The 27,926-nt window shown below is 44.8% G+C and overlaps 1 protein-coding gene across 2 annotated transcripts; it reads left to right on the top strand.

Annotated features, from left to right (window-relative positions):
* The first annotated feature begins 309 nt into the window (after window positions 1-309).
* Window positions 310-27,926, top strand: Atic (5-aminoimidazole-4-carboxamide ribonucleotide formyltransferase/IMP cyclohydrolase). Of its 2 annotated transcripts, XM_052749788.1 has the most exons (16): window positions 310-445; window positions 649-775; window positions 3,647-3,723; window positions 5,172-5,238; window positions 8,343-8,431; window positions 8,860-9,011; window positions 9,306-9,462; window positions 13,449-13,574; window positions 16,222-16,329; window positions 17,054-17,139; window positions 18,289-18,378; window positions 20,208-20,336; window positions 22,884-22,976; window positions 25,467-25,649; window positions 26,707-26,862; window positions 27,724-27,926. In XM_052749788.1, exons 1-16 carry the CDS (start codon window positions 427-429, stop codon window positions 27,841-27,843), a joined length of 1,779 nt encoding a protein of 592 aa, XP_052605748.1. In that variant the 5' UTR covers window positions 310-426; the 3' UTR covers window positions 27,844-27,926. The 2 variants fall into 2 exon arrangements, with proteins under 2 accessions (XP_052605748.1, XP_052605749.1); XM_052749789.1 differs by lacking the exon at window positions 25,467-25,649.

Here is a 27,926-nt window from a genome sequence, read left to right on the forward strand (position 1 = left end):
AAAAAAAGCGATCATGGTAGAAGGCTGCACAAATTCTATCTGACTTCGCCCTCGACTGGGGACTGTTTATTTCTCTGGCTAGTTCCCCGGAATCGGTGCTTGGGCCTCGACCGCCCCACCTCCCGGGACCTCGGCTGCACCCCCCCAAAAAAAACCCGCGAATCCCGGGCGTGCACGCCCAGATCTGGTTTCTGAGTCCGGAAGCCCGCGGCTGCAAAGTCCCGGCTCGGCATCAGCTGCTGCCCCGCCCAGCGGCACCTCCCGCTCTAGGCTGCAGCTTGGCGGGGCCGGGGGCGGGGCGGGGCCTCGGGTCACGTGGGGGGGTCAGCCCGCCCCGCCCACCGCTTCCTGAACGGCGGGGTCCGGCCTGCCGGCGTACGCACGTGGCCTGCCCGTCTTCTTCCTCCGCGACCCCGCGCTGCAGCCATGGCTCCCGGCCAGCTTGGTGAGGCCCTCGCGGAGCATGGCCCGGTTCTGCCTGCCCCAGCCCCGCCACCCGCCCGTGCAGCTGGGGAAGCCCCGGGGCCGGGCCTGCAGACTGTGTGCCCCAGTGCTGGGCCCGGGCTTGCCATCGCATGTCCCCTGCCCAGACCCGGGAGATCGCCGTGCAAAAAGCCCGCGAATAATGAGCAATGCCTTCTGTTTCAGCCCTGTTCAGCGTGTCTGACAAAACTGGCCTAGTGGAATTTGCCAGAAACCTCGCATCTCTTGGTTTGAGTCTAGTCGCTTCCGGAGGCACGGCCAAAGCGCTCAGGGATGCTGGCCTGGCAGTCAGGTAAGGCAGGAAAGTAGTGTTAAAGGTAAGTCCAGGGAGAAAAACGTTGTGACCATAGTAACCCGGAAGAGATGTAATCCAGGCACTGTGAGAAAAATAACCTACTCTCTGTAACGCAGTGAGGCCCATACGACCCTACTCATTTGTGGAAAAGGAAACTCCCAGGTAACAGCATAACAAACAGTGAGGGGTTGAAAGTTGCCTCAGAATTAGAGAGATTTGATCTTTACAACCCTAGCACTCAGCCACTGTTTTCAAGCAAATCAATTTAGGCAGGCCATTTGTTATGCAGAACAAACACAAATTCTGTGTGTCCAAGGAAGGCTTGGCTTTAACATCATGATTTACAGCTGCCTCTTCCATTAGCATCCTGTAACCCTATGAAAGCACAAGTCATTGGCTCGCTCACAAGCCGCTCATAAGCCGCTCATCACCTGACGACTAGGCAGTGGGAAGGGATTGATGGACAAGAGAAGTCAGGAGATGATCCCGAAGGACTGGAAGATAGAAAAGGAAAAAGATCTCAAGGACAGGAAGTTCAGAGGAAGGACACACTTACCGCTGGGATAATATTCAGATAGAAAACAAAAGACCTGTCTGTCTTGGTTGCCATAACAATTCTTGGCCTATGGATAATTCCTGGAGAGGTTTATTATCCACCTCTTTATACTCTTGTCTGTGTGAGCAATACGTAACCCCTCTAGATTCGACAGCTCCAGACTGCAAGAATGCTGTTAACTTCTTAAACAAGTGTTTCTCATTAGAATCTTCTTGCATCTTCTCATGAGAATCCGGAGCATCAGGGACAGCAGACAGCTAGGCTCTTGTGAGGTGCAGTCTCTGAGTCCTGTGCCCAAGTTGGTGCCCACCATTGTTGCTGTTGCGTTTCAAACAAATCGAAATTATGAAGTATAAGGAGTCCTTACATGGTGCATCACCTGATTTAAATGTTTATCTGATGGTCACTCATTCCCATGCCACTGCCCAATCCCTGCTTGCCCCCATTCTGCCAGTAGCTTTTTGATTCTTATTCTTTTGGTGGTATTGAACATTGACCTCTTTTGGTGGTATTGAGCATTGACCCCAGTGTCCTGCCTAGTCAGCCACTGAGCCATATCCCTAGCTCATCTTTCGTTATTTTACTTTAGAAACTTTTTAAATTTAGAACCAAGGTCTCTTGAGTTGCCCAGGCTGGCCTTAAACTTGTGACCTTCCTGCTTCAGCCTCCTTGAGTGAGTGTTGGATTGTGGCTATCTTTTAAAAATGGAGAACGTTAGTATATTTCCTGCCGAGAGTGAGTGTGTGTGGCCTAAATGGTTTATTTAGAGCCTGGCTCGGTCATGTTCACTGAGTGGAATGTGGACAAGTGGGAGACTTGTTCCATGATTAGTTCTTACAGTTGTTGTAACATCTTTTCTTGATTGTCCTTGTTGGACAAGTGCGTATTTGAAACACAGGCACAAAGAAGTAACTTGTCCAAGGTCATGCAGTTAGCTAAGAAAGAGGTCAAGATTTTCTCCCAGGAAGTTGACCAATGCCCTGGGCAGCAAACAGATGAGATTACCATTAGTGAGGTGCAGTAGTGAGCCGATTGCAAGCTTTATATACAGATTTTTTTTTTTTTTTTTTTTTTTTTTTTTTTTTGGTTTTTCGAGACAGGGTTTCTCTGTGTAGCTTTGCGCCTTTCCTGGAACTCACTTGGTAGTCCAGGCTGGCCTCGAACTCACAGAGATCCGCCTGGCTCTGCCTCCCGAGTGCTGGGATTAAAGGCGTGCGCCGTATTTTTATGGCATTTTTTGTTGCTATTCAGGCATTCAGGAAGGGAGTTGGTTCTCTCCCACTATGTGGAGCCTAGGGATTGAACTCAGGCTCCAAGGCAGGTTCATGTCCCCCCATACACACACACTTTTTTTTTTTTTTTTTTTTGAACTGAGTCTCTCAATGGACTGGAAACTCTTCAGTTTAGACTGTCTTACAATGTAGCCCCGACTGACCTAGAAGTCCAGATCCTGTGACCTCAGTCTCCTAAGGGCTAGGAATTCAGGTGTGTGTGGCCACTCCCAGCAAAGGCCTCTATCTATTAGCCATTAGACTAAATTCCCCTACCCTCTGTGCATAGTACTGAGAATTGAACCCAGGCCCCCACATAGCCAAGACAAAGGCTACACAAGCAAGTAATATTCCCAGCTCTTGTAAAATTAAATTCGTTTTTCTCCTTTTTGGTTTCTGGGTGGTCTTGTTCGTTTTATACAGGTCCTTGTGCATTTGAGATAAACTTTCTACACTGAGCTATACTTCTAGTCCAAAGATACGTTTAATGTTCGTTGTTGTTAGTTCTCTATAAATGACTCTCCATTGAATTTGTTTCTTGATTAAAGATATTGACTTATGTCTCTGGAAATTGTAAAGCCAATGCTTTCATACCTAATTGGTTCTCTAAAAAACATATCATTCAGGGCCGGGCAGTGGTGGCGCACGCTTTTAATCCCAGCACTTGGGAGGCAGAGTCAGGCGGATCTCTGTGAGTTCAAGGCCAGCCTGGGCTACTAAGTGAGTTCCAGGAAAAGGCGCAAAGCTACACAGAGAAACCCTGTCTCGAAAAAACGGGGGGGGGGGACGGGGGGGGGGGGGGACACGACGACACGGGACACATATCATTCAGAAAACACAACATTTTTTGTAAAATAAATAAAATTTTGGAAATCTAGCATAGTGAAAAAAATTTAAAGGTTTAAAAAATTTAAAAATATACTTGTTTAAGTTGGACTTGAAAAAAAAAATCTCTCGGATTGAGTTTAGTAAACTTGGTGGGAGATGCCTGAGGAGTGGAAAATGATAATTTCGTAACTGTTTTCGTTACTCTGTTTTCAGAGATGTGTCTGAGCTGACGGGTTTTCCTGAAATGTTGGGGGGGCGTGTGAAAACCTTGCATCCTGCTGTCCATGCTGGTAAGTGGTTGACACCATCCGTTTACAACAGATACTGTAGTTAAGAGCTTCGAAGGACATAGGAAGAAGAAATAAGTCATAAGCTCCAGAACAGTGTTTTTAAAACGTTGCGTTGGTTTTATCAGCTTTGCCTTCTGATTTCATAATCTGTTAGAATCCCTTTGGAAGATGACTGACGAGTGCAGATCGCTTTCCCCCATTGCTGTAGATCTTGCTCTGATGACTAGTTCAGCTAATCTGGATTGCAGTGTTTCCTTGTTAGAGTCTGACCGTAGATTTCTGCAGTAGTTCAGACTTGGACTCCGGTGTTAAACTGTAACTGACTCTCGAAAGAATGTGACTTTTGTTCATTTGTCTGGCACAGCAAACCCTCTAAACAGTCATAGCAGTAGGAAGTGTATTTCTGCTTTGCGAGCTGCAGGAAACCTTGAGAAGGAAGGCCAGAAAGCCTGGCGGGAGGGATGGCTGGGTCTTAGCAGTTGAGAGCACTGGCTCCTCTGGCAGAAGACCCAGGTTCAGTTCCTGGTACCTACGTAGCGGCTCAGTGTCAGGGGATCCACTTCTTTGTTTTGACCTCCTGGGTACCAGACATGGGTGGTGCACATACAGATAATACAGGCTAAACAATCATGCACATAAAATAAATAAATCTAAAAGAAAAAGGCTGAAAGCTAAGGATTACCAGTCAAGTCATGAGCTATTGCTTATGAAAATGTAGATGGAAAGACTGGTAGAGGTGACGTAAAAATTCCTTTTACAGTTTTTTGGGTTTGGGGTTTTGTTTGTTTTGCTGAAGAAAAGGAATTAGATTTGTTTTGGTTTTTTGAGACAGGCCCACCCTGAGGCAATACTAACTCAGACTCTACTTTGTATTCCATGCTAGTCTGGAACTCTTACCAGCCTCTAAGTGCTAGGGTCACAGGTGTGAGGCATCAGGCCCGGTGACATTTACTCGTTGAGGGAAAAGGTGTTCTGTTCTTGGTTGGTTTTGTTGTTATTGTTTTAATGAAATATGGCCTTGCTAGGTAGCCCAGGCTTGCTATCAAACCTGCTATCCCCCTGCCTTAACCTGAGTGTTTAGAGTATAGGCCTGCACCACTGTCTGTTGTTAAATTCTTTAATTTTTTGTTGTAGAACTCTTCAGCTGTGCGTAATGCTCTTTAAGAATATTAGGTGCGTGGTGCATTTGCACAGACCTGTAATCCTAATACTTAGAAGGCTGAGACAGTAGGATCATTTGAACCCAGGAGTTTAAGATGTAGTAGTGCACCCTTTCATCCCAGCATTTGAGAGGCAGAGGCAGGTAGATCTCTGAGTTTGAGGCCAGCCTGGTCTACGTAGTGAGACCCTGCCTCAGAAATAAAAAGGATACTAGACAGTTTTTACCTTGTGACTGATGGGACTACACAGCATAAACTAATTATGTACCTCCCACTTTATTGCATTAGGAATCTTGGCCCGAAATATTCCAGAAGATAATGCTGACATGGCTAGACTTGATTTCAACCTTATAAGGTAAAAAGTTTGAAGCTGAATTTTGAGTGAGTTAAAGACTTATCTCTAAGTCTCACTGTATAAATGATCTGCTGTCCTCAGGATATAAATGCTTTTCTGCATCTTCTTTGTGATACTTTTCATGTATGAGCGTTTTAATTTTGCCAAATTCATGTTTCTAAACTGTGTAACTTAAGTTAGAACAACCTTTGCTTTGTTGTTACTGTGCATTTGGAGCAGACATCCCACCACTGAATTAGACCCTCAGCCCCAATCTTTGTTTTTCAAGAGTTAAGATTGAAATTTCACTGCGTAAAGTCAACAAAGATACTGTTTTTCTTTAAACATCTGTGGTAGCTTTCTTGAGGTGTGCTTTGTGTATTATACAATTCAGCCTACTAAAAAGATGCAATCTGATGGTCTTCAGTATATTCAAAAGAAGTTTTGAAGCCATCACCATATTGATTGTTAGAAGCTCTTGTCTCCCGTCTGTACCTCCCGCCAAAGCCTCCTGAACTTGGTAATGTTCCTTCTCACTTTGTTACTGATTCCTCACGGTTCTCCCCTTCTGTGGGTTGTGTCTTGCTCAGTGGTGCCATTCCGACCATCACAAGTTTTGATTACTTCAATGGTGGCCAGTTTCTTTCTTTTGGATCTTGTGCTTTTCTTGTCGTACCAAAGACACCTCATTATTGTGATGACTTTTTTTTTTCTTTTTTTGCTTATGATTTTGTGGTTAAGTTTGTGATTCTAGGGTTTTGCCTGTTCGTATTTAGACAGAACCTCAATTGTGTGGTTGAAACTAGCTTCTAATTCCCCCCTTCCTGCCTTCACCTAGTGCTGGGATTACAGAGGTGTGCCATTTTACACCCAGCTCTGTTGATGGAGTTAATTTTTGTATCTGGAGAGGGTGTGAGGCGGAGATCTCATTTGACACATTGGGGACTGTCCCGTTGTCCCAGCATCATTTGTTGAAGGCTGTTCTTTCCTCCACGTGGTCCAGGCATCCTTGTCTCCGTCTGTGGTTACGCCAGTGCAATAGCTCGGCAGTAGGATTTGAAGTAGAGAGCCATGGGTCCTCCCGCTCCGGTTGAGCCATTCCAGGACCCTTGCATTCTCACGTGACATTCGGACTGCTCTGCAACACTTGCAAGGAAGGGAGTGGGACTTTTATAGGGTCTGTGGATGAATGTGGGGAATTACTTACTGCCTTCTCAACAGCAGAGTGTCTTCTAACTCTTCTAAAGCTGGATGGGAGCTTTCTTCCCTTTTGAGAGACATCGATTTTCTTTATTCCTTTTCAGCATGGTTTTGTGTTTTCGGTGTGTCAGTTGGACACCTTTGTCAGTCTATTCTTCAGTATTTGATTCCCCTCAGTGCTGTCATTACTGCATTGCTTCCTTGATTTCCTGTCGTGATTGTTGTTTGCTAATGTGTATTATTACAATCGACTTTTGCATATTGATCATAAGACCGGCAGCCTTGGCTGGACTCATTGATTAAGGCAGATAGGTTTTCTTCGTGTATGAACATCATCTCACTTGTATCCAAGACTGATGTCTCACCTTTAGTTTTCTTCATACATTTCTTTGGCTAAAACATGGCAAAATACTGAATAGAAATGGTTAAGAGTGAATATTCTTATTTTTGAGTCTTAGGAAAATAGTGGTTCTAAGATACCGATAACCATGATGTTAGATTTTTATTACATTTTATCATGTTGAGAAAATTCTACAGTCCTGAATTTATTGATGTCTTCTTTTTTTAAAATTACGAATAGAGAGTGAATTTTTCCTACTTTTTGTGCATTGAAGTAATCTTGTGGCTTTTGTCTTCTATGAATCTTACATTAATTTATTTTTTGAAGATCTTTATTTATGGGACACACATGCTTCCACCCTGTGGGTTCTAAGTATTAAAGTCGGGTCATCAGTGTTGGCAGCAAGCACCCTGACTTCCTGAGCCATCTTACCAGCCCCTAATGGATTTTCAGGTGCTAAGCTGACTGACTGCCTTGCTGGGGCGATGTCCTGCTTGGCTGTGGTGTGTCATTCTTCTCATTTTTGGGTTGGGCTGACAAGTTAGCTTTTGTATCAACCTCCATTAGAAGCAGTGGAAGTTTTCTTGTAACATGCTTGTCTTGTTTGGGATCTGGATAGCAGGCCTGATCTGGTGAACCAGGAAGCCCTCCTCCCGTTGTACTGGTTTCCACCAGCCGGGGTCATACTGTGGTCCTGGGGTGGATAGTCCTTTGACCTTCATGTTATACCATACTTGTGACTTCTCTGAAGGCAAAACAAGTATTCTACCCTTACATCATGTGCACAGTCTGTTGGGAAAGCAGTGTAAATGTGAATGTCCTAGGTAAACATCACAGTCGAAAATGAGATTTTTCTATACTTTTTTTTTTTTTTGCACCAAACACATTTGCATTTCTTTTCTTTTTTTTTTTTTTTTAAAGCAAATGGCATAGACCCAAATTTCTATACTCTTATAATTTTAATTTCTTCTTAAAATATTTTGTTTTGAGGTAGGAGTTTAACTGTGCAGCCCAGGTTGACCTCAAACTCTATTTAATCTTCTGAATGTTGGGATTATTATCACTCCCAGCCAAAATAACCAGTTTTGAGATTTAAATGGTTTAATAGTAATAGTTAGCTGAAGACAGTTGAGCCTCAAGCTTGCACGATGGTCTGGGGAGGACGATGTGTCCCGTGTCCAGAGTGTGTGCTGATTCTATGCTCTGTGAGTGGAGAGCCTCCAGACCTCTTTTACTTCTAAGATTTTCAAAATGTTGGGGCTGGACAGGTGGGATCAGCGCTTAAGAGCACTTGCTGTTTTTGTAGAGGACCCAGGTTTGGATTCCAGCACCCACAACAATTTGTGACTAGTTCTTGGGGGTCTGATGTCCTCTTTTGGCCTCCATGGGTCCTGAACTCATGAGTTACCTATACATCTGTAGGCAAACCCTTATGAGCAGAGAGTCAGTCTTTCAGAAAAGAATTTGAAATTGTCAGGCTTGCAGTGTATGTTTTAGGTATTCGTGGGTTTTGCTCACATTCTGAAAAGCTGTCCTTGACAAAGCTTGAGTTTTCCAGTGACAGCCAGTTCTCCTTGGTTGACAGAGTTGTCGCCTGTAACCTGTACCCCTTTGTGAAGACTGTGGCTTCTCCAGATGTGACTGTTGAGGCAGCTGTTGAGCAAATTGATATTGGTAAGTCGGAATAAACGTTTCAGAACTGGCAGGGGTGGAGATTCAATTCTCTTGGAGATTTTGTTTTTGTTTATTATTGAGTATTTGTGGTTTTGTTTCATGTTGGGATTTGCTGTTCATGTTAGGGACAGGGATTTGCTACATTGCCCAGGCTGGCCTCTAACTTGTGATCCTCCTGCCTCAGTCTCCAAAGTACACAAATTCTGATGATGTGTCCCACATCCAGCTTAGGAAATATTTTATAAATTATTTAGAAAATATTAAACTATAAACTAAATATTTTGTGTGTATTTTGTGGGTTCATGTGGGCTATTCCCCCTTATTTTTTTAAGTCAGAAATTAAGGTAGAAGTATTGTGCACAGTGACTAGAGAACTCATCAACTGATAGCAAAGTGCCAAGAAAAAGAATATATTTTGTCCTTCAAAGGTGGAGTGACCTTACTGAGAGCTGCAGCCAAAAACCACGCTCGAGTGACAGTCGTGTGTGAGCCAGAGGACTATGTGGCCGTGGCCACCGAGATGCAGAGCTCCGATAGTAAGGACACCTCCCTGGAGACCAGGCGCCACTTGGCCTTGAAGGTGGAGTACACTTCTGTAATCCTGTAAAACAGTGTCCATGTAGTCCGTGTGCCTGTCCAAGCAGTCTGCAATTCTGCTAAATATATCAGCTTTGCACACTCTGTTTGGGGCTTCTGTCCTTTTGTTAAATATGAAGATATCAAATATTAGGAATATTCTGTCAGATTCAAAGGCCGAAAGGTTAGTTGTGCTGTTTAGGGTTAATTGGGGGTGGGAGGCATGGGGCAGGGGCGGCGGGTAAGGCTTTGTACGTAAAAGCATTCCCAGTATCTCACAAAGTGCAATTTTTTGTAGGCATTTACTCATACTGCACAATATGATGAAGCGATTTCTGATTACTTCAGAAAGCAGTACAGTAAAGGAATTTCCCAGATGCCCTTGCGGTATGGGATGAATCCCCATCAGACTCCTGCCCAGCTGTATACGCTGAAGCCCAAGCTTCCCATCACAGGTAAAGTATAAGGAGTACGTGCTGTGTCCGGATACCTGGCTTTCTCTGTGTTTGTCTGGTTACTCCCGTTCAGAATATAAACTAAATTACTTAATACCTCTTGTAACCATCCAAAATCAAGTGCCAGTTGGACACTCTGCACAAAGTGTCAGCATGGCACAGCCTCTCATGCTGCCTGGTAAACCACAGGGCCTGGCTGATAAACAAAGCTCAAGCTGGAGGTACAGGGTTTTGGACATTTGGTGTTTTGGAAGACTTGAGGCCAGGTAGGACTGCTGGGACTACCAGTAAGAGGACCCCGACCAGTCCTGTGGTGCTCCTGTGACGTCACTGAGGCAGTGGAGAAAGCAGAGGGGAACCTGTGTATTGCTGTGGGTCGAGAGCCACTGTTTGACAAATATTACAAGACCTGATTTCCTTGATGGCCTGACAGGCCAAGTTGTAGTGGGCCAGATAGAAGTGTGACGTTAAATAACGTTGAGGGACCAGTGTGATTGGTCAGGGGCAAAGGTACTTGCTAAGCTAGCCTGGCGACTGGAGTACAGTCCCGGGTCAGAATGTCCCCTGAGCACTACACTCACGCCTCTACTTCCCCACACACATGCACAGACAATATAGTAAATAATTTTTAATTTAAAAGAAAAAGAAATGACAATGATGGATAATTCTGTGAGCTGGGAATTAGAAGTATGGGTTTGTAGTTGAAATGTGAACATGTGTCTACTCACTCCAGATAGGGGACCAGTAACAGACCAGCTTGTGCACCAGTGGTTTTTATTGTGATTCCTTAGAGAATATTGGAGAGAGGTTATTTATAGGAGCAGAAATGACTCAAACGGCCACATCACCAAAGCCCCCCCTGGCATTGGTGACAGCTCACAAAAGCTAGAAACCAGGAGCACATTGCACAGCTCAACAGGTTGGAGAACATCCTTTCCAGGCAGCTCAGCTGGTCTAAGTCTCCCAGTAGTCCCTTCACCTTCCATAGGTGCCTGGTAAATCTGCTCAGTTTCAGGGACTTCCTGTGCATAGCCACCTTTGCTGTAGGATGGACTGTTTCACCTCCTTTTTAAAGTTCTGTGTCCAAAACAAGAGTTTTACCTCGGACAAAATTGCTGCATGACGTATTGTAGAGTTAACAGAGGGATTTTCAGTGTTTTGCCCTGTCTTGTTCCCCCGAGAGGAGGGAGGGTGGGGAAGGGCAGAGGAGAGCTCCAGGTGTGGAACCCTAGCACCGTCAGGAGGGTTAGCACGAGCTGAGAGCCCGGGCAGCTTCACCACACTCCAGGCAAGCCACACTGGCCCACGTTTTCCTGTTGGGAAGCCGCAGTTCTTCTGGTGGCTGCTTCCATCACAGCCCAGGGAAGGGTGAAGAGAACAGGGTGGGGGGTTGAGTGTTTCAGATGCTCTCCTCTTATCCCTCCCATCCAGGGAGCTAAGGATCTGTCACTGCTCTGCCACAGCCACATCTTGTACTTAATGATACTAAGTCCCTCAGTCACCCCAGGGTCTCCCAGACTGTGCCTAAGTCCCTCAGTCACCCCAGGGTCTCCCAGACTGTGCCTAAGTCCCTCAGTCACTCCAGGGTCTCCCAGACTGCCACTTCTGCCTACAGTGTGCATCAGGTGATGCTGCCTTACTTAGAACCCTTCCTTGGCCTTCCATACTCCATAAAGTACATCCCCCTGCCTCAGATCCGCTTCCCCAGTCACTCTACCACTCACTCAGCTCTGCTCCTAGCACAGTGCAGCCTCTACTCTAGGGTCTTCATGTTGACAGACCTCTTCACTCAGGCTTGCTCCCCCTGGCTCCTTATGGTCTTGGCTGCTTTTTTTTCAGATCTCAGCAACCCAGACCAGAGTAGCTGATTCTCCCTGTTGTCACCTCCCCCAGCTTTGCGGGTTCTCCCATTAGGGTGGCAGCCCCAGAAGCAGAAACCTTGATTGCATGTAGAGTCTGTGTACTTCGCGTTTTTATAAGAATTTCCAGGGCCGGAGTGTCACCTGCACTCTGAGAAGCTCTGTGTTCACGCTCGGCACTGAAGAATGGTTTCCATGTGTGTGTGTGTGAGAGTCTCCCTTGTTCCTGTGTGTATAGTACTTCATTCTTCCAAAATGTAAAAGGATTATTTGTACTCAGGGCAGAGGAGGCCCCGGGCACGGAAACAGCAGCTTCTTGCAAGACATTCATTCACAGGATTTCTCTCAAACACATACTTATTTTTACAGCAGAAAAAAAAAGTACTTTGCCTTTTCGTGTGGTTTGAATATTCGGCAGTGGTATAATTACAGTGTCCATGCATGTTTGTCCGGAACAAAGCTGAAGCAAAGGGTAAAGATGGACTTGTATGTCTGTGTGATTTTTGTCTTTTGTTTTTCTTTGCTTTTTGAGACACCTCCTTATACAGTCCTGGCTAGCCTGGAACTCACCAGGCCAGCCTCGGGCTTGTGACACTCCTGCCTCTGCCTCCTGAGGACTGCTGTTGGAGGCATGCAGTACAGTGGCCGGATTTGGTGTGGCTGACTGCTTTCTTCCGGCCAGAAGTGAGATGGTGCCTTGTCTCGTCTGTCTAGTAGATGAAGCAACGTGAAACATTTCTCTGTAGCGCGCTCTGTTATGTCTAACCAGTTATTAGCACCTCCGAGAATGTGGTGTGTGAAGGGGAACCAGTGTTCTGCGAAGTGTTTAGACACGAGCTTTCCCATTCACATTCACTGTCCCTCCCCGTTCACATTCACTGGGCTCCCCACAGAGGTGGGATCTGAGCTCACAGTCTCTCTTCTGCTCTCTTGCTGGGTGCCTCGTAAGATAGCTCCCGTGTATTGTTTATCGCTGACTTTGTTTCTTCTCTGCCTGTCATCTTAAGTTCCATGAGGATATGGTGTGGTTTTCTTTTGGTTGGGGAAATTTGTTTTGAGACAAGGTCTCTTCTCAGAGAGTGCTGGGATTGCAAGCATGCACCATTCTGCTCTGCTGCACTTGTAGTCTGTCGTGGAACTTTTTGTTGTTGTTGGTTTGTGTTAGTTTTGTTTTTCAAGACAGGGTTTCTCTGTGTGGTTTTGGTGCCTGTCCTGGATCTCGCTCTGTAGACCAGGCTGGCCTCGAACTCACAGAGATCCATCCACCTGCCTCTGCCTCCTGAGTGCTGGGATTAAAGGCGTGCACCACCACCACTGCCTGGAAATGTTTTTGTTTGTTTGGTTGTTTTTTGTTTGTTTTTCGAGACAAGGTTTCTTTGTGTAGTTTTGATACCTGTCCTGGATCTTGCTCTGTAGACCAGGCTGGCCTCGAACTCACAGAGATCTGCCTGCCTCTGCCTAGTGAGTGCTGAGATTAAAGGCGTGCGCCACCATGCCCAGCCTGCAGCTTCTGTTGCATCTGCTCTAACAGGTGCAAACACTGTTTCCATTGCTCTTCTGCCGTCCACAGCACTTGGACTTGTACCATAGTTGTTGTTGTTTAGTTGAAAAGGTTTATGACTTGTGATGTATACTGTCACTGTAATTTCCATAAGTATTTCATCTTAGTCACAGGGATGTAGGAAATGGCTGGTTTGTCATTGTTGCCAAGTCTAGTCTGCAGTGACGGGGTGGGGAGGTGGGAGGGGTGCATGTCTTTGAAGACGACCCAAGTGCCGTCGCTCTGCTCCCTTTGAAATTGGGTTACCGCTGTGTTTATAGATCTACATTTGCCTCTTGTTCAGTTTTTCTTTTTGTGGGGTTGGTGTGGTTCTTGAGACACGGTCTCACTATGTAGCCCTAGCTGTCCTGGAACTCACTGTCTAAACCAGCCTGACCTCAAACTCAAAGAGATCCGCCTTCCTCTGTCTACACCCCCAGCATTTGGTTACTTTTTGTAGACTCAGCCTTTTGACTAAAATCACATGCAAGTTGTGTAGTCTAGACATGTTATTTTTTTAAGGAATGTACGTATATGTGACCTTATTCAACCTGTTTATTAATGTGTATGTGTGTTTCTGTGTGTAGTTCTCAATGGAGCCCCTGGATTCATAAACTTGTGTGATGCTTTGAACGCCTGGCAGCTGGTGAAGGAACTCAGGCAGGCAGTAGACATCCCTGCTGCGGCTTCTTTCAAGCACGTCAGCCCAGCAGGTAAGGCACTGTGCTCCAGAACGCCCTAGAGGCTTGGGCTCTTTTGTTTCCTCTCTCTAGTTTTCTTGATTATCGGTAAGTTCTGATGCCAGTTGTCGAATCTGAACATCATAGGCCACTTTTGGCAAGTCTGTTGCTAATAGTGTCGATATCGTTATATACAACTGGGTAACATAATAAATACACGCATAATTATATGACATCAGGAGATGGAGAGATTGCACTATTGGCTCTTGCAGTGTCATTCTTAAGTTCAGAGATGAAAATGAAGTGATGTAATGGAACAGAGGCAGCCAACTGCTCTTCTGTGTCGGAAGTGTACCTTAGTAAAGATGAAGAGACGATTGTAGCATTCTGCTCCTGTTTCTGTTGAGTGAGCTTTTCCTTATTTCCATGATTGGGTTGTCCATAATGTCACAAGGTCTGCTTGTGGTCTAGCATGTCATTGTTCCTAATATTTATTAACTGCTAAAGGGAGATGAGTGAGGAAGGAGTCAATGGTCTGTGACACCAAGCAGAGTCAGGAATGCGGTGGTCCAGCTTCCTGCACAGGCCAGTGTGGTCAGGCTTTGGGCTCTGCTTTCGGAGGCCAGGGGGAAAGTGCCCCTGCCCTGTACTGTACGTGTGCTGTTTAATTACCTCACGGAGTGGTCTTTGTTTAATTTGGCACAAGTAGTAGAAGATATACTGCCTGGATGTTGGAAAAATACAGGCTAAGTCTCTGAAAAATGTGAATTTGAAAAATGTGAATTTTTTAAATGTGTTTTGTTTTCTTTATTTTGTGGTGCCGAGAGTTGAATCCCTGTCCTTGCATATGGTTCACCCCTAAGATACACCTCTAGCCCTTTAAAAAAAGTCTTTGGTGTCAAATTTGAAAAGTAGCAATTTGAGCTTTTAGGTTATTATTTTATGGCTTTCTAGAAAATTGTGTGTGTGTGCATGTAGGCAAGGAGGGCCTCGGCTGGTGCACAGCTATGCACTACATCTCCCCCTTTTGTCTAAATAAGAAAGCTCTAACCTAATACAAACTATATGCAATAGAAATGATTATTAAGTGTTGTCCAGGAGAGGGCAAAAGTAATAACATAAACAAAAACAGAAATACAACCAGCAAGAACAACATCAAACAAGAGACACATACTAAAACCCAGAAATGTCCAGACCATAGGTAAGTGGCATGTTACAGAGATTACTCCAATAGCTGTCCTACCCTGAAGATTCTAACTTTAGTGTCTAAAATGTTCTTAGCTAAGATATGAGAGGATTATAACTGTAACTATCTAGTCTTCAACACCTTCAGAGACCTGAAGGAAAATAATAATACCTGAGAAAACAGGAAGTGCAGGCAAGCAATTTCCAAAAAATTACAAGAATTGACAGAGACAGCTGACAGCCTGGACTAAAGATTTTCCGTGTTGTTGGGGCATCCATTTTGTCTGCAGGCCTAGAATATCTGACAGACCATTTTCAGAGGCAGAAATTTTGAAAGACCGTCTTACCCTGTCTTGGCAAGGTTCAGTAGTCATTGTCATGCTTGTCCGTGTCCACAGTCAAGGCAAGGGCAGTTCTTTGCTCAGCAGGCCATTTGGTGCCAAGAAGACAAACTTCCAAACGGAGTGTCTTTGAAACCCAACATTCTCTTGGGAGTAGATCGGTGCTGCCAGGAGCTATCGTGTCTCACATCAACAGAATTCTAAGTTATCAAAACATTTAAATGCTATATTCTGTAGATCTATAACGTGTTTGAAGATTACTTACCCATCTGACATATGTTTTTGTAAATCTGGAAAGCCTAACTAACATAACTATAGATATGACAAGCATGGGTGACTATTATTTTGTAAGTCTTATCTACCTAAATAACCTAAGGACTAAGACTTCACCTTAATGAGGTAAACAGTCTGTAAACATATGTATATTATAAAGACAATGACCTCAGAACTGTGAAAATGCACAAAATATCTTAAATGGAGGTAGAAATGTATAGTGCAATATGATAACAGTATCCTTAATTGTATCAATATACAAAATACCCTAAACAGGTAGAATATACATACAGTATGGCAAATATAATCTTACATTTGTATCAGTATACAAAATATTTCAAATAGGAGTAGGAACATGTGTACAGTATGACAGTTATAGTTTTGAATTTGTATCTATACAAATTATCTTAAATAGGAATATAAGAATAGTTTGCATTTTTATCACTATGCAAGAATCCACATTAGTGCAAATCATCTAAGGCTGATAGTTTACTGTCCACTACACTTGGTCAGCGCTTTACCTTGATGGGGTGGGGGTGCTGGGTTGGTACTTTACCTTGGCAGCGTGGGGGTGCTGGGTTGGTACTTTACCTTGGCGGCGTGGAGGTGCTGGGTTGGTACTTTACCTTGGCAGCGTGGGGGTGCTGGGTTGGTACTTTACCTTGGCGGCATGGGGGTGCTCGGTCGGTACTTTACCTTGGCGGCATGGGGGTGCTCGGTCGGTACTTTACTTTGGCGGGGTGGGGGTGCTCAGTCGGTACTTTACCTTGGCGGGGTGGGGGTGCTCAGTCCGTACTTTACCTTGGTAGGGTGGGGGTGCTCGGTCAGTGCCTTTCCTACCCACCACCATCACCAGCCCGACTTTCTGCTTCCTTTGCCAGGTGCCGCTGTTGGAGTTCCCCTCAGTGAAGACGAGGCCAGAGTCTGCATGGTCTATGACCTCTATCCGACCCTCACGCCTATGGCCACTGCATATGCAAGAGCAAGAGGTCAGAAGAGAGTTTGTCATTTAAAGGAAAAAGCAATGTTTTAGCCTTAATAGAATAAGAGTATAGGATTTAAATTTGTTTTTTAGTTAATACTTAAGATGAACATATTTATACAAAAGTGCATGTCAGTATTCTAATGTAATAAACAAACAATGAGATTGGTACAGTTTATTTTAGATTAGGTCTTTGAATACATTTTTATTATGAAAAAAATTGTAGTGTTATTCTAACCACTGAGTTTGGTTTGACTTGCACTTTACATACTCAGAAATACCAGAATCTTAGGTGTAATGACCAGCAGACACTAGTTCCTGAGGGATTTTGAGACACCTGGTTATCCGTTACAGCCAGAGGCAGCAACTGTAGCCTTGTGCTATTCTGTATACACACTCTGAGTGGATGGCGGCCACTGGCCTCCTTTAGTAGCTGGTGCTGGCCTACAACTAAGTGCTAATTTAGAAAGGAAAATGAGTGAATACTTTCTTACTGGTTATTTGACTGATATATTAACTCTGAGTAATAAAGGAAGCTTTAGAGAATATTCTTTTGTTTCCACATCACATATATAGTATGCCCACATTGTAGTAGCAGAGTTTGGGGAGATGCATGCCACACTCCAACGTGTTTATGGACCTGAAGGGATCAGAGGAAAAACTGGATTTGATCACATAGGTTTTTCTATGCAAGGATACTTTATGGCAAATCCCTTAACTTTCACTTACAGGGGCCGATAGGATGTCTTCATTTGGTGATTTTATTGCATTATCTGATGTTTGTGATGTCCCGACTGCAAAAATCATCTCCAGAGAAGTGAGTAGAGGTTCGGGTATTTTGATATGTGTAACAGAATAACTTGTTCCTAGGCTTCCTTGAATCTGTAGCCGACAGTGGCTGTCTGTACCAGCTCTTTACCATGTAGGATACTAAGATTATATGTGGAACACAAATCTTGACTTTTTGTTAATTTCGAGATTGAAGGTTTCAGGTGGATGTTTGTCTTGATGGGGGTTTTCATTATATGTTTAATTCTTCTAAATTCTCTGCTTTGTGGTTTTTCTGTTTTGTTTTATTGTTCTCCACCCCCCATCCCTAGATCAAGACAAGGTTTCTCTTTGTAACAATCCTGGCTGTCCTGGGACTTGCTTTGTAGACCAGGCTGGCCTCGAACTCACAGAGATCCACTGCCTCTGCCTCCCGAGTGCTGGGATTAAAGTTGTGCGTCACCACCATCCAGCTGCTGGATGCATCTTAATGCCAGAGTTACTGTTCTGAAAGGCAGAGCCATCTTGCACGATGAGGAAATAATAATGGACCTTGCTATAAACCCTTTAGAGACCTGAATGACTAGGGCGGAGGAACTTAGAAGAACTTTGATGAAGTAACCCTCATCAGTTAGCGCCAGACTAACTGCATCTCACCATTAGTGCTGGGAGGCAGAACCAGAAGAGGTAGCTCAGAAAGGAAATGGGGTGGGGGGAGGGGGGGGAGGCTGTGGCGTGGCGGGCAGTGTTTAGTTACTTTAGAGAATCTTTCTGTGGTCTTGAGCCATCCCAGCTGTGCTGGGCTGGCATGCCACTCCCAGGACTTGGCGACACTGAGACATCTGTGTCTCTAGTTGCAAGATGACAGACCTGGGATCTCTTTGTGTTCTCTGGAGCCAGGCTGGATGGAGCGTGCTCTCCAGTGCGGGCCTTAGCCCACTTCCTGAACAGACTAGCATCAGAATGAGTTTTCCTTCCCCGAGGCTCGTGTATTCAAGTCAGTCATCCGATTGTTCTTAGTTAAAACTAAGATTAACCACAGAAAATAGGATAGGATAGCTTGCAAAACAGAGTCAGCCCTAAAGAATAATTCTGTTGATAGTAATAGTGCATTACTTATGACAGCTAATTGTTGCTGTTTCTTAGAGAGTTGTTCTCTGATTTCTAAAAATAAGAATTATATCTAACGTATTTACAGGTGTCAGATGGTATTGTTGCCCCGGGATATGAAGAAGAAGCCTTGAAAATACTATCTAAAAAGAAGAATGGAAACTACTGTGTTCTTCAGGTCAGAGCAGTTCCTAAATTAGGCGGTAATTTAGTCTTCAGTTTCACATTGTGCTCTTTTCCCGTGAATCTTTCCTATAAACATCTTTCAGATTTACCCCTCTCTAGTGTACTGGTCTCTGTCCTTTTTCCCCTGGTCTTCTTTCTTTCTGAGATAGGGTGGTACTCTGTAGCTCAAGGCTGCCTCAAGCGCACAGCATTCCCTGTGCTGGGTTAGCCGTTTAGAGCTGCACCCCAGACTCCTCCGTTCTTACTGTTTGTTTATGAAACCTTTGGCTGGCCGAGAACTCAGAGCTCCGCCTGCCTCTGCCTCCCAGAGCTGTGATTAAAGGTGTGTGCCACCATACCTACCTTTATTCTTAATCTTATTTTTTTATACAGGTGGTTTGCGGGATCTAAGATTCTTTCCTTTGTTTCTTTTTTTAAATTTTATTTACATGCTTGCTTGTTCAAATGTTACTGTTAACATGGCAGAAAACCTCCGCCCTAAGTGACTGCTCTAAATTTCTTCTTTGTCCTTCCAGAAATAGAGCATATTCCACCAGTGTTTTTATCTGCACTCTTTTCTTTCTTTCGGTTTTTCGAGACAGGGTTTCTCTGTGTAGACCAGGTTGGCCTGGAACTCACTCTGTAGACCAGTCTGGCCTCGCTGCCTCTGCCTCCCGAGTGCTGGGATTAGAGGCGTGGCCACCACCGCTCGGCTTCTTTGGTTTCTCACTCATGTCCCCTGCTTCCCACCTTGCAGTTTGTCTCATGTCTTTATATAATGTATCTAAGTCCCAAGAGAAACAGGGTGGGTCCAAGCTGTGTGTATGGAAGACTCTACGCTGCCCCTGTAGAAAGTGGGCAGCAACCTCAGTGTCCTCGTGGGCATGATGACAAAAGTGGCATCTCACATTCACCGAGTGAGCCTCTTCGTGTGTGGGGGGCCGGGTGGTATTTTTCAGATGAAAGCTATAATTCTTGGTTTTTCCAGTTTTGTGTTATTTGGTTTTTTTGGTTTTGTTTTGGTTGTTTTTTTTTTTTTTTTTCCATTTATTTTTGCTGTGCTGAGAATTGAGCTGGGGATCCTTGTGCATGTTAGACAGAAACTCAACTACTGAGCCACGTCCCCAGCCCTTCTTCTGTTACTTATCACGAGACAAAGTCTTACCAAGTTGCCCAGGCTAGCCTTGAGCTGACTCACTTTGTAGCTGAGGCAGGCCTTGGGCTTGCAGTCCTCCTAAGCCCTCCCAGGAAGCTAGAGTGACCGGCATGTGCCACTAGGCCAGAACCTGTTTTTTATTTGTAATTCAAATATTAACTAAATTTCTGTAACAGATTTTTAGGAAGAAAGGAAAAATAGAATGTAAATTTTGTGCCTCAACCTGTTCTGGCGAGTCTGTGTTATATGCGTATCTAGGAAAGGACCTGAAGGGGTGGTAACCTGTGGTTAACATAACAGTGTGTCTGTGGTGACCTGTGGTTAACATAACAGTGTGTCCGTGGTGATCAGTGATTTTGGTGCCTGGCCACTGTATTATGCCCATACTAAATGATGTCATCACACATCTTCTTGTTAGGAGAATGAGTGTAACTCAAGAGTGAAGTCTTTCCTTTGCTAGTGTTTGGTCCTGTTTTCTGAGACATGGTTTGGCTGTGTAGCTCAGACTGGCCTGGAACTCACTGTGACCCAGGCTGATCTCTAACCTGACGTGCCCCTGCCACATCATCCCAGGTACACTGGGATTACAGGCGTATACCACCATGCCCAACAAGAAGGGACATTTTCGTATGGAAAATTTAAGACTAGAGATGTAATGCTTGTAACTTTTAAAATTTGTGTCCTAGATGGACCAGTCCTACCAACCGGATGAAAATGAAGTTCGAACACTCTTTGGTCTTCGTTTAAGCCAGAAGAGAAATAATGGTGTCATCGACAAGTCCTTATTTAGCAATATTGTCACCAAGAACAAAGATGTAAGTTTGAAAATGTCTAAACCAAATGCTAATAACATGTCTGTCTTCAGTATATATAAGCTTATCATTTATTAAGGTCCATGTTTTAATTGGTAGATATGCAAGCAGCTAGCTCATCTTTGAGATGTCAGGTAAGCCGGACACATTAGAAGCATGTCTGTATATATGTACATACATCGAAATAAGTGTCTTCAATCATACTAAGTGGATTGTGTCATCTGTAGCTGCATACATTAGGTTACAGATGTTTCTCTCTGTTGATGAGTGTTGCTTCAAATCGGTGAAAAGCCACATGACAACCCAAGTGTAGAGATCTGTGCCAAGATGGGTATGTAGGCCGTTTCCTCTTTCACGGCTTGCTAATTGTTTTTAATGGGAACAAGTTCTGTGTTGTTTTTTTGTCAGCCTGTAGAAGCGGTCTGTCCTTGGGATAATGATGACTGGGGAGAAGTGCTCACATGGTGTATTCCATTCAGTCCCAGTGGTTATGGGAGAATGGAATAGCCTCTGTATTGTAAAAATTACAGAGTTGGGACAGAAAATAGCTAAATCTGTCTAAAGTTACAAGGTAGGGAAATGAATGTGTGTGTGTGTGTGTGTGTGTGTGTGTGTGTGTGTGTAACATTTTCTCTGCATCTTTTTCCGTCAATGTGAGTTGTGGGCCTGCTTCTCTCTGCTTCTGGAGGGGACTGGTCTCTTCACAGACAGGTCATTGTAGCAAGAGCGGAAGATAGAGGGGGTCTGAGACTGCTCTGGTCTTGATTGCTGGGCAAGGGAAGCTGAACACACGAAGTCTTACCCTTTTTACAAATAGTGCTTCAGTTGGTTGAGTTTCCATACACACACACACACACACACACACACACACACACACACACACACACACAGGCCTTTCTCATATCCTTTGATTTAACTCGGAATGCCAGGGCTATATTTGAAGGTGACTTCTAAGGGACTAGCTTTCTGTGGAGTCAGATTGTACTTGTTGACTCAAACAAAAGATGAAGGACATATGAATGTCTTAGAATAATAAATTCTTTTAAAGATCTTTTTACAACTATGGATTTTGAGATTTAAAAGGTGTAGGTTCACTGCAGGTGCTGGGTTCTCCTGTGCGCCTTACTCCGTTCCTCTTTGACAGAGTAGTAGCTTAATTTGGATGATGTAGTGGTGTTTGCTCCACCCATGACCTTGGACTATGGGGCCTGAAGGAGATGGTGTTTCTCCGTTGTATGTGACCTCTTAAAAGGAAAGGGAGAGGGGTCACATGGTTCCTTCTTACATTTATCATCCATCCATCCATCCATCCATCCATCCATCCATCCATCTATCTATCTATCTATCTATCTATCTATCTTCTAGCCTGGCATGATCAGGCTCCAGACGACCTGGGAATTGAACCCAGTTCCTCTGGAACATCAGTCGGTGCTCATAACCGCTGAGCCACCTCTCTCCTTCTGGCAGTGGTTACAAGGACTGGCCTACAGGCTCCCCGCATAGCCACTGTGGTCACCTGAGCAGGGGTCAGGCTTTCCTGTGGGGTTTGGGCTGCATGCGGGTGTGGGTGTGGGTGTGGGTGGGCTCTGCAGGGCAGAGAAACTCACCAGCAGCCGCCCAAGAGCATTAGGGTTTGGTCAAGCGACTGGGGGCCTGGGGCTCAGATCCACATGGTTGGGCCAGATAATGCTATAAATCCACAGGAGTCTGCTTAAGGAATGTTAGGGAAATTTATTAGGGTAAATTGAAGGAATACAGAACCAAGTAGACACTGAAGTTGTCCTCTGATCTGACCGGGAGGGAATCCACCTGGCAGTTCAGTCAGACCAGGAAGCAGGCAGCAGGGAGAAGGGGCTGGTGACCCTTTTAAGAGGTCACGTACAATGGAGAAGCACAGCCTCCTTCAGGCCCTATAGCCCAAGGTCATGGACAGAGCAAATACCACTACAGGATGAAGCCAAGCTTACATTTTTGTTTATTTTTAAATTTTAAGATTTTCACTGCATGTATTCATTACATGCGATACATTGTAACGTAAAGACATTTTCACACAGTATGTATTGTATGTTGACCATAGCCCCACACACACATACTCTTTTTGCAGAATGTTTTAAAATAGATTCTTACAGTGTTCTCAGCAAAACATAAAATGGTATAATTTGACTTTTCCAGAACAGCGTTGGTTGGGTGTATATCACAGTAGTGTGTAACACATGAAATTTAACCTCATATTAGTTCTGATCCTAAGTCTTACATCCTCAGTTATGAAGTCACTCTGGACAAAAGGTAATCGTTTTAAAATAAGTACACTATTCCCATCTTGTTGAACAGTTGCCATTAGTTTGAGGGTGACACACGGGACACTGCACTCCATCAGTCGCAGATCTGCTAACATGCTTCAGTCTTTCGTGAAGCATGGCAGCAGCGTGCGGTATGACTCGGTCATCTGGCTGCCAGTGAGGGACCTGCGTGTTACACTGGTGTCGCCATAGCTTAACGCTAATGAGGTTTCGAAAGCCTGGTGAGACTTAAGCGTCCTGTGTGTTTCAGCTGCCGGAGTCTGCCCTCAGAGACCTCATTGTAGCCACTGTGGCCGTCAAGTACACTCAGTCCAACTCCGTGTGCTACGCCAAGGACGGACAGGTAACCGCGCCGTCAGCCCATCTCACAGGCACTGCTGTTTACAGTACTCAGAAGCCCGTCTGTCTCGGGTACTAGGTGCTTGAAAGAGAAGACTTGCCATGTTTCTCTTCCTGCCTGGTAGACTTAAAACTAGTGAGAACGAAGTCAGCAGCCCCAGAGCCGAGCCCTGCTGGTTCTTGCTTGGAGTGAGCTGGCTGCTTTTGGTTTAGCGGAACTGATTTCTCCACCCCCAACCCCTCACTGGTGGTATTCCACTGACAGGGAATGAGGGAGGAAAGAAGGGCTGTGTGTGTGCAGCCTGCAGGGGTTTTGACGTGTTTCTAACGTTGTCTTTGGGAGTCCAAGCCAGTGCCCATGTGTACCAGGCAGTTGGGCTGCCACAAGCTGGGCCCCGCCTCCTGTGCTGTGTTTCCAGGAATTTGTGGAAAGGGCAGCAAGGCTAGGCATCAACCTGAACTGTTGTTGAGATGGTCCTTGGACTCCCAGAGTTCCTCTTGCCCTGCCCCTGCCTTGTTAATGCCTGCATTATTAAGAATAATTTGAACACAGTGAAATTTACCTTTTTTTTTTTTTTTTTTAACAGCTTACGTGGTTGTGTGGCCACTGTTGCAGACAAGATAGATTACCCCCAACTTTTTTCAAATTATTTTTCTTTAATGGCATTGGTGTTTTACCTGCATGTATGTCTGTGTGAGGGTGTTGGGTGCCCTGGAACTGGAGTTACAGACAGTTATGAGCTGCCATATGGGTGCTGGGAATTGAACCCAGGTCCTCTGGAAGAGCAGTCAGTGTTCTTGACCGCTGAGCCATCTTTCCAGTCCCAGATCATTCCAAATTAAAATAACTGAAACTGGGGCATTTCAACTTAAGGACCAAAGAATATTCATATTAACCATTTATTTTTGCTTTCAGTACAGTGAATTTGCATGAGACTATTGGTTTAAATATTAAGGCAACTCCGCGTAGTTAAAAGGGAGGTTTATTTTGTGGGGTAACTTACAAGTGAAGGGATAGGTTGCAGGGTCTGGGACAGGTGAAGCGCAGTCCCGCAGTGTTCTCTGGAGAACTCTGCTCGGTCTACCTTCAGCGTCCAGGATCCAGGAACCAAGAGATCCGACCCATCCAGATCTCGGGTCTTCAGGGGTCCTCTCTTGGCTCCGCCTTGTAGGCGCGACAGTTACCGAAGCCTCAATGGAGGTGGTACTTACAGGTCAAAGCTGGAACAGCTACCCCACTACATGAGGCTATTTACCATTTGGTTATTTTGTTTGGTTTTGTTCTTGTTTTTGCTTTTTGAGACAGGGTCTCACTTTGTAGCCTTGGCTGGCCTGCAACTCACTCTGTAGACCAGGATGGCCTTGAATTCATAAAGATGTGCCTGCCTCTACCTCCCAAGTGCAGGGATTAAAGTCATGCACCACCACTCCCAGCTACCACATGGTTCTAAACTAGACCTAGACTGGATGGTTTTGCTCAACTAAAGTCCATATTCTGGGACTGTAAAGTAGACTGTGCTAACCTATAGTGTTGGTTGGGTGAGGGAATTTATTAGTACATTTTCTTATGACATCTTCAACTTACCCTGGATTCATTGGGACATAAAACCTTAACCATTGTTAAGGTTAGGCAGTATCTCTATTGAGTATTTATTTTTAATGAATTTTTTAATCTTTTTTTGTTCGGGGAAAGGGAGGATATGGGGGGATAGGGTCTGAGGCTGTGAACATACCATGACATACATGTTAGATCTCAGGACAACATTGGGTGTCTGTACTTCTGCTGTGTGGGTTACAGGACTCACACTGGGTTGCTAAGCATGTAGTGTAGGTGCGTGTACCTGCTGAGCCATTTAGCCAGCTCCTGTAGTGAACATCTCTCAACCATGTGTCCCAGCCATGGGATGCAGCAGTGACCCAGCTCATCACGAGGGTCTTTCCTAACTTGTGCGCTTGGTTTGACCACAGCTTCAGCAGCACGCTCCAGTTTATCTTCTGGTCTTCTGGCATTTTTACATGTTTAAACCACAGGTGACAGTTGTGATGGCTGTTGGGACCAAAGAGATACTAGTATGTGATTCAGAAGGCTTTTCGTGGACGCCAACTATTAAGATTGTTGGTTCGGGCTGGAGAGATAGCTCAGCAGTTAAGAGCTTTGGCTGTTCTTCCAGAGGTCTTGAGTTCAATTCCCAGCACCCACATGGTGGCTCACAACCATCTATAATGAGATCTGGTGCCCTCTTCTAGCCTGCAGGTCTACATGCAGACAGAGTACTGCATAATTAATTAATAGATAGATAGATAGATAGATAGATAGATAGATAGATAGATAGATAGATAGATAGATAGATAAAAAAGATTGTTGGTTCTTGTCACACAATCCTGGCTGGTTGTAGACACTGGTCCTCGGGCAGGGTCTCTGAGGAGCCAGCAAAGCCACTCAGAATGGACGCTTTTCTGCCGGCATCTTTTAAAGGGAAGTGTCTGTTCTCAGGTTGTCGGCATCGGAGCAGGGCAGCAGTCCCGGATACACTGCACACGCCTTGCAGGGGATAAGGCAAACTCGTGGTGGCTCCGACACCATCCACGGGTGCTTTCCATGAAGTTTAAAACCGGGGTGAAGAGAGCGGAAATTTCCAATGCCATTGATCAGTATGTGACGGGCACCATTGGTGAGGTACGGGCTGCTTGAGGTCCAGGGGGACTGGGTTGATCCTTCAGTGTTTCGGACAGACTTTCACAGTATTACTACAGAGAGACCGTCTTGAAATCCTGCACTGTCTGAAATTGTTAAGATAGCTTGTAATCCCCGTCACCTTCGCTGCCGCCCCCTTTCTGAAGCCATGAGCCTCTGTTTCCTGGGTTATGAAGATTGGATTAACTTGTGGGCCCATGCTGCTTCCCCTGCGGGTTATAATATTGTCATTGCAAGGACTGTTCTCCACCCGTCTCCGGCTGTCAGCAGAGGTTTGCTGCCTGGTAGTGTGTATCCACTTGAACTGTAATGCTCACCAGGGGCTTTCTCCTACCACACCTACCAAGGCCATTAGCAAGTTAGTGTGGTTTGGGTACCTTTTCTGTTTCTTAACAAGAATGTTCTTAAGGCACAGTCTCCTTATGATGACTGCCTTTTTTAAGTTTTGTTTGAGATGAGGTCTTCTCTGTAGTGCAGGCTGACCTGAACTCAGCTCCCAGGCTGGGATTACAGGCTTGTTCCACCTCGACCTGCCGAAGGCCTTGCGTCTTCATACCTTTACACTAGGGGTTACATTTCAGTATAAACTTCAGGGGTAATACAAACATCCAGGCAGTCGTAACTACCATGAATTGTTCTGATTTGCCTACAGCTGACTGCACCTGAGATAGTTGTATATGTGTACTTCATCTATGAAAACACCAGTATCATCATCTTCCTAGATTACAATGAAGAATTGTCTTAAATGTTTTGGTGAAGGTATATAGACATACAGATTTAACTTAGAGATTTTGGGAACACGGTAGGTTTGAGATAAACTGAGTTACAAAATTAAGATATAATCTCTTTGGTGATCTAAGAATGACCTTTCCTTCGTGAAAATGTTTTTAAGCATCAAAGAGCTTCTGAAGACAGGAACTTGGGTGTGGCATTGTTTAGTGAGCAGTGCTAGGAAAATGCCCGGGTGGTTTCTGCATTGTGCTTTCCACTGGATAAAGCTGCTGGTGATGCTGAGCCCCCTTGCTCCCTGGCCCCCTAGGGAGAAGACCTGGTGAAGTGGAAGGCACAGTTCGAGGAAGTCCCCGAGTTACTCACCGAGGCGGAGAAGAAGGAATGGGTGGACAAGCTGAGTGGTGTTTCTGTCAGCTCTGATGCCTTCTTTCCTTTCAGGGATAATGTAGACCGAGCTAAAAGGGTAAGTGAGAATCGGTGTGAGTTGGGGACACAGAATCGTAGAAACAATTTCAGCCCTTTTGAGGCTGGGAATGTAGTATAGAACACCTGGCCTCAGGTTCAATCCCAGTACCACAAAAAAGTTGTACCAGGCGGTGGTGGCGCACGCCTTTAATCCCAGCACTTGGGAGGCAGAGATAGGCGGATCTCTGTGAATTCAAGGCCAGCCTGATCTACAGAGCAAGTTCCAGGATAGCAAGAGCTACATAGAGAAACCCTGTCTCAAAAAACCAAAAAAATAAAAAGTTGTGCTTCTGTTGTTTTAAGCTACTTGGAGTTGTGTTTTAAAGCTGTGTTGATTTGATACAAGTGGAGAATTATTTCACTTTTCTGTGTGATGTAGGCATAACCCAAATTCTATTGCTTTGCCTAAATATGTCATTGTTAGCTTATGCTTTTTTAAAAAGATGTTTTATTTTTATTTATGATCAAATTTTATCATACATAATTGTGATTGTTTGGATTCTGTGTGTGTGTGTGTGTGTGTGTGTGTGTGTGTGTGTGTGTGTGTGTGTGTGTGTGTGTGTACCTGCCTGGTGCCCAGGGAGGCCAGAAGAGGCCACCAGAAACCCTAGAACTGGAGTCACCGATGGTTGTGAGCTGCTATGTGGGTGCTGGGAACCAAACTAATTTTTTTGTTTTTTTGGGTTTTGTGTGTGTGTGTTTGTGTTTTGTTTTTGTAAGAATAGCTAGTGCTCTGAACCACTGAGCCATCTTTTCTACCCCTGGCTTCTGCTTTTTGGAGGGGAATTTTGTTTTTTCCTGGGTATGCAGGTCATTGTGTTTTGAAAGTCAACACAGGTTTTGGAACTTCCCTCTGCAGAGTGGTGTGGCCTACATTGTCGCTCCGTCTGGATCCGCTGCAGACAAGGTTGTGATCGAGGCGTGCGATGAACTGGGGATCGTCTTGGCTCATACGGACCTCCGACTCTTTCACCACTGATCTCAGTTTCTGTTCTTTCCTGCTTTACTTATGTGCAGTGGCTAATCATGTGTGGGATTTTTAAAGCACCTTTTAGAAAATGA

The sequence above is a fragment of the Peromyscus californicus genome, unplaced genomic scaffold (assembly GCF_007827085.1).
Source record: "Peromyscus californicus insignis strain IS unplaced genomic scaffold, ASM782708v3 Scaffold_21__1_contigs__length_65335640, whole genome shotgun sequence".
Taxonomy (NCBI): Eukaryota; Metazoa; Chordata; class Mammalia; order Rodentia; family Cricetidae; genus Peromyscus; species Peromyscus californicus.